The sequence below is a fragment of the Danio aesculapii genome, chromosome 24 (assembly GCF_903798145.1).
Source record: "Danio aesculapii chromosome 24, fDanAes4.1, whole genome shotgun sequence".
NCBI lineage: Eukaryota > Metazoa > Chordata > Actinopteri > Cypriniformes > Danionidae > Danio > Danio aesculapii.
The window spans coordinates 21,709,932-21,717,431 of NC_079458.1; the positions used below are offsets into that span (position 1 = coordinate 21,709,932).

The 7,500-nt window shown below is 32.2% G+C and overlaps 1 protein-coding gene across 1 annotated transcript in view; it reads left to right on the forward strand.

Annotated features, from left to right (window-relative positions):
* The first annotated feature begins 840 nt into the window (after window positions 1-840).
* The window catches only part of map3k22 (mitogen-activated protein kinase kinase kinase 22), an 81,367-nt gene continuing 74,707 nt past the window's right edge, over window positions 841-7,500 (forward strand). The window contains exon 1 of the mRNA XM_056450719.1: window positions 841-914. Within this exon, the coding sequence (XP_056306694.1) occupies window positions 896-914 (19 nt within the window). The 5' untranslated portion in view covers window positions 841-895. The remainder of the gene's footprint in view (window positions 915-7,500) is intronic.

Sequence of the window (7,500 nt, forward strand, 5' to 3'; positions counted from 1 at the left end):
TTAATAATAATCTTATATAATAATGTTAGTGAATGTAATAATATAAATAAGAGATAATACATACTGTGAACTATTACAAAAACAATTACATTTCAAGAAATAAGTCATAATAGAATACTAAGCGTCTTTCGTATGTTTCTTAATAGTAATGTATTAATATCAGAGCATTTGTATCCTAGCAGAGGATGTATATTCAGACCATATGAACTGTATCAATATATTATTTTTATTTAACCTATAGCATAAAACAAGGATCTTAAAATTATTGTCCCATTTAATAGCAGTTTTCTGTATATTTTGATCAAATATTAATTAGAATAGTTAAATGTAACAACAGTTATAGAAGTCTTCTATTACAAATGTTCCATATATTACTATAGTAAGTACAATTAAGCAAGCACAATTACATGAAACTAACAAACCTATATTCTAACCCTAACCATATTGTTAGTGCATAATGAATTAATATGACTAAGTAGTCAAATGAATGGTTACACGAGCAATGACATCATACCATAAAACATATTTTCATCATTACACGTCCATAACAGCTGAATAACAATAGAATGTGTGTATTCAGGCTGTTATATGTACAGTATGAAGTGTATTATCATGTCAAACAAGTGCGATTGTCACAGCTGATCCAGTCAGTTTCAGTAAATTTTGCAACTGGGTGGAGACGCACTGAAACAACAATATTGCACAAGCTGCCTGTGATGTTTAAACACTAGCAGATACATTGAAGGGGTTTTGGGTCTTTGTATTATTGCTCTTCTGCTCTTGTTTGTTAGCATTTCAAGTCAATTATGTCTGTAATTGACTAATTGGCAGTGTTTATGTTGTGTGTGCAGTGGAGATCGTCCCTGATGAAAGGAGCCACTAGGGTCACTTCCTGATGATGACAGTAAACATGGGTAAGTTGTGCTCTCCTGCTCTTCTTCCTCTCACAGCACACACTCGCACACACACTTCCTGTAAACAGTTCCTCACAGCATAGCCAAAACGCACACACACACACACTTACAAACATGCTTGAAACATACACTACCAAAATTTGAATGTTTAGGATGAGTAAGATTTATTTTGATGTTTTTTAAAGAAGCCTATCCTGCTCACTTCAGTTAATTGATTCATTATTTATTTTTTTCAATAAAAATGTAAACTGAAATTGTATTAAAATTTAAATAACTTTTCTTCTTATTGAATGTGCTTTAAAATTTGATATATTTCTCTAATTGAATGCCAAATTGGCGTCTAGGCATGCTTCTAATGATCGGCTGCAGATCCGTATCGGCTGATAATCACATTTCATGACTCAATCGGTACTCGCCAATCTGGCCAATCTCATGAATCGATCACAAGTGTTTATGAGTTCAGAGGAAGAGGTAATGAGAGAACAGATTGAGAGAGGCACAGTGATGTTCTAAGCATTACGTTGGTTAGGTTAACTACTTATGCATCAGTTATGCGCTCCAAACGTTTTCTTCATTGAGACATTTTGAATTCTTCTATCATTTGCAATGTTTCTAAGTTGCAATGCTAATCATTACCTGCCAATTTTAAAATCTGTTTATCTATGAGTTTCTGTATAGCTCATTCTGACCACGACATATTCACACTTAATGGTTATAGTAGACACCTTAAGGGATTATATGTTGTGTCCTTTTATTTATTCTCTTAGGTAAGGAGAAAATTCCACTTAAGTATCATACATACAGTATTTTCATTATAAAGCGTGAAGCATCAGAATTGGTACTCGATATCTGCCGATCACCATGACAAGGAATCAATACTCTGTATTGGCTGCAAAAATCCTGATTGGAGCATCCCTATTTAATTATTACTGTAGTCTTCAAGGTCACATTATCCTTCAGAAATCATTTTAATATGATGATTTGAGTTTAAGAAACATTTGTTATTAATTAATTTCAATCTGGAAAACTTCATTTATATATATTTGGAAACTCTGATGCAGTAGCGTTCAAAACTACCAATAAAATGTATTTACTTTTATTAATTTAGAGCAATGGTTCCCAACTTTTTATTACCGTGGACCGGTCAACGATTGATAAATTTTACTGAAGCCTGGAGGGGTGTTGATGTTAGGTGGGTTCTGCGTAGATTACTAGACAACCATCAACCGTTTTTTAAGAGGATGGCGAGCTGACATAACATTGCTATTTATGGAGAAAATTAAAAAGCATTGCAGTGTATGGCTGTTCTGTGTTTGTCTGAAGTCAGTAGACTACTGAAATGTGTATATTCCATAAAATATGAAGCTTCTCTGTCAGTTCTTGTCACGTGACTCTCGGTGATCTTATAGCAGTCTTGCATGCCGCCCTCCAAAAATGTGCGAGCCTCAATTGGAAATGACGTACTTGCGCGCAGAAAATACATGACATGTGAATGGCCCCTAAAGCCGCCATTCATTTGCAATCTCCAGCAGTTGAACTTTTCTTTCACAGACATGCTGGATTCACCTGATTTGTTGGCAAATGGCTTGCGGGTACATGCCTTGGTCGTTTGTGGGTCCTTCTCTGGGCCTTTTCCCCTTCGCAAAGAAACTTTCCAAACATGTATTTTTGCTCTCATGTGGGCTTCATTTTGGTGCTCAAGTGACCAAGATAGATATAACCATAGGTCATTTTTTAACATAAAAGATCATTCAGACTTGGATCATAAATAAAACTGAAATTATTCATGAGTTCTTATGTGGCCTGGTGCCAATTTGATCTATGGACCGGTGATGGTCTGCAGCCCAGGGTTTAGAGGACATATTTAAATGTTTAAAAGTGAGTTAAAGACATATTATTTATATATATATTATATATATATATATAATATATATATAATAATTTAAGCAAATATGTGAACCTTCTTTTCATTAGAGAATCCTAAAAAGTAATTTAGTTTTCACAAAATTATGAAGCAGGAAAATTGGATGATAAGTTGTCATTGTAATAATTGATTCCCATATTACCTGATCTTAATTGAACAGCAAATCAGCATGTTGGAATTGATTTTTGAATGATCATGTGATACTGAAGACAGGCTAAAGATGCAGAACATTTATCAATAAATTAAAATGTAAAATTTAAAAACGACATTTAATTAAGAAGCATTTATTTTTAATTGTAATCTTTATTTATTTTTAAAATAACAGTTCTTACCATTTTGATCAAATAAATAAAACATCTTTGAACAGAATAGGCCTTTTAGGCTAACACATAAAGCAATCTTACTGATCCCAAACTGTAGACAGGGTGTATTCTTAACTTGGCCTGTTCTGGGATCAGTGTATTTGAAACTTCACAGTTCTCAAGAATCAAAAGTATTTTTCCACATAAATTGCTTGTTTTTTTTATGTAAAAAATTCAAAACCAGGGGAAAGACTGGCAACATCTTGTTCCAACAGATAATTTAATGATAAAGGAAGCTAAGCTGGGTAATTCACTGTACGTCAAGGCAAGACACTGCAGGTGAAAAGGGTAAAAATGAATTACAGTTATCACCAAAATTCCCCAGTTGACTTATTACATCAAGAACTGCAAACATTTTTGCATTGCTAGTTTTCTAATATGTTGTAATATGCAAATGAGACATTTTTTAAACATGCACTAATTTGCATACATTTAGCACAAAATAAAAATCATTGGATGAATTCAGGTTTAACATTGTTATTATTATTATTATTATTGACACATTAGGGTCAAAGATTTTACCGGGTGAATTTGCTGCTGCAAAAAAAGCATAAAAAATATTTTAGCCTGCATATGATTTGATATGAATATTTTGTTTGATACATTGTGGCACTTAATGGGTGCGTTAAACTGCTTTGCATAGTTAAGGTTGCCCTTGGCTGGTTCATATTGACCTGGCAGTCCTGAAAGTTGCATCATCAGGTGATTGTGCGCCTTAGTTCCGCATAATTGACTTATGACGGCATGCTGAAATGTTTTTATGCACACCTCATTATTACAAGGAGAAGTGCAACTAAATCCTGGGGAAATGTTGCATTTATTATTGTTCTCGTATCTACTTAAGATTGTATATTATTGAGGTTTACACTTTGAAGTTTATCAGTGAATGTCGACTTGTATTCAATGGCACTTTTGAAATAATGTAGTTTCAGGTTTCAGAGTATAATGACTGAAAAGTAATAGTCAAATCAATCACAGTAATCTGATGCAACTTGAATACACCTTTGTGCTGTAGGTTCAAAAACAGGCTGGAAACATTTCTCTGAGATTTTAGTCAATATTGAAATAAGAGCATCATGCAGTTTCTGCAGATTTATCTGCTTTGCTCATTTTATTATTATTATTATTATTATTATTATTATTATTATATATTATATTATTATTATTATTATTATTATTTATTACCTTTATTTTACCAGGAAAAGCACATTAAATAGAGATAAATTTGTTTTAAATTTCTTTTACAACAATGTCCTGACCAAGATCAGGCAGTATACAGTTTAAATGGGACTAACTAACAAACAAACAAACAAACAAACAAAAACAAATGGGTAACATCATTCGTCCATCAAAACACACATACAATGACAGTTTAAAACTTTTCAGAACATCTACAGGCCTATGTTTCAAACTTCAAATCATTTAAAATCTTTTTAAAAGCATGTACCAACTCTTCAAACTGCAACTGTGTTTGGAGGTTATTCTGCATATTTAAAAGCCTTTTATCCCATTTCAGTACGCACCGCTGGTACAGACAATAAATAAACTTCCTGAGACGAAGGCTATAGCTAGAAACAGGTTTTTTACAAATGTAAGTTTGGAGATATGAGGGGAGTAAACCCAGAATTGATTTATAAACAAAGATATGCCAATGCTTGAGCCTACTAGTGGACAAACAGACCATCCTACCCGAGTGTACATCACATAATGATGAGTGAACTTCCATTTATGATGCAAGTCTCTTGTTTCAGCACATCTAAAAGAGGACTTTTGAGTTCAGTAAAGTCATCATTATGTTCAAGAAACCAACTCAACTCTCAACTCAACATTATTTATAGAGTGCCTTCAACACCATGACTGGACCCAAAGTGCTTTACAAAAAAAAATAATAAAATAATGAGTAATAGGAAATACAATGATAGGTTATGCTACAAAAATACAATACAAGGGAAGTGCAAACAATGATTAAAAAATACTAACAAATACCACAAAAAACTATATATTTTCAAAGCTTGGGAAAAGACATGTGTTTTAAGTGTTCTCTGAAACACTTCCAAAGTTAAAGAAGATCGAATCATCAGAGGAAGGGCATTCCAGAGTTTCCACAGATAAAGAACAATCGCCTCTACATTTTTAGATGAGATTGTAGAATTTCAGTAATTTATCATTAGAGTGCAAAGATCTGCTTAATGTTTGAACATTTAATTATCATTGATCTTAATATTGATATGTTTGAACATTTCATCATCAAGTCCAGTGATGGATCATGCATAATGCAGGAGTAAACCAGTTTTGCCATGATTACAGATTTGTGACAGTGTGCTAGATGGTATACAGTAAAGGAAAAGATCAGGATACTTAATAAATTGTCAAGTCAGTGTAAATTTCATTCAAATTGTCAGTAACTGTGTTTCCATCCAAATTTCAAATTACAAATGTCTAAATACTGTGTTAATGATGAGCAAATAAAGCACTGTTTTCATCCCATGTGTTCTAGAACAAAAGTCATCACTTCATAATAAACTACAAATTACTAAGAATAAAAATGGAATTTCGCTGAAACTGGTAAAACCACTCTGGCTCTTTTTTTCATGACTTGCGTCTCTAAGCAGCGATGACACACTATAATAAACAATGTCATTTTGTCTTCTATGCGGATGTCTGATGTTTGCGAATGCCGTCTTATGACAGTGCAGGGAGTTCATTAAACCAAATCATTTTTGATGAGCCATGGCCTGGCTCAGATTTTCTGAAAAAAAATATTAATTGGATTTACTAACATGTTTTTAAGGTTAGTGGTTGAAAACAATGCACAGTTGAAATCAGAATTATTAGCCCCCTTTGGATTTTTTTCCTTTTTAAAATATTTCCCAAATCATGTTTAACAGAGTAAGTTAAAATTAATTAAATTAATTAAGAAATTTAATTAAGAAATTAAATTAATTAAAATTATTTGCCCTTTAGGCCCCGATAGTCTACAGAACAAACCATTGTTATACGCTAACTTGCCTAATTACCCTAACCTTAACCTGATTAACTTATTTAAGGCTTTAAATGTCACTTTAAGCTGTATAGAAGTGTCATGAAAAACATCTAGTAAAATATTATGTACTGTTATCATAAAGATAAAATAAATCAGTTACTAGAAATGAGTTATTAAAACTATTTTGTTTAGAAATGTGTTGAAAAATAGAAATAAAACAGAAATTGGGGGAAAAATAAACAGGGGGCTAATAATTCAGGGGAGCTAATAATTCTGACTTCAACTGTATGCACTGAAAAAAATGATTCCTTGGATTTACTCAATTTTTTACATTAAGTGGTTGTAAACAATTTATTTGGGCTGATTTTAAACAAACAAATTAAGTTGAACATTGCTCAATTTAATTTGTTTGTTTAAATTCAACACAAATAAATTGTTTGCAACAGTTTTGCATGCAACACTTTTTTCAGTGTGTGGGCTATTAATATAAACAAACAACTTAATTTGAACATCACTGAATTTAAATTCAGCCTATATAAATTGTTTGCAACCAGTTACCTTAAAAACAATTGTAAATCCAACACTGTAAAAATGCTGGGTTATACACAATTTCTACCTGTTGTCTCAACACAAATCAATTAAGTTAACTGTTGTTTTACAAATTTAAGTTTCTACATAAGTCCTCATGGATTGTGTTGATTTAGCTCATTATAAATAAGTAGTTTGAAAGTTTTTTCAGTGTATTTTAAAGAGATTGCGTGCATTGAAATCAGTGCTTCCCACATATAGACTACTTGGGCGGGCTGCGCTGGTACACTGAAAAAAATAATGTCATGCAGAAGTGTTGCAAACAATTTATATATGTTGAATTTAAACAAACAAATTAAATTTAGTAATGCTCAACTTAATTTGTTTGTTTAAATTCAGCCCAAATAAATTGTTTACAACCATTTAACGTCCAAAAAAAAGTAAATCCAAGGAATCATCTTTGAATCATTTTTTTCAGTGTATATAAACAATCACCTGTTTTTTTATTATTATTTTAAACTAATATTATCATTCTTTTCCCCTTTTGATTAACCAGTGGAAAATCTTCTCTCACCCCATTTTGTACTGCAGTTGGTGCGCGTGAGAATTGTCAACAACACTTCCTCAGACAGTCTCACGTGCTCTGCAGAGACCCACAGAGATGTGCTTTTTTGAGGCTTAAAAATTCCAGATGCTGGTGTTTCTAAATCTCTTAAAATGCTCTCTAAAATTATTGCATTTTTGCAATATACTTTTATTAAAGACTATTATTTGGTTTCACAGCTGACA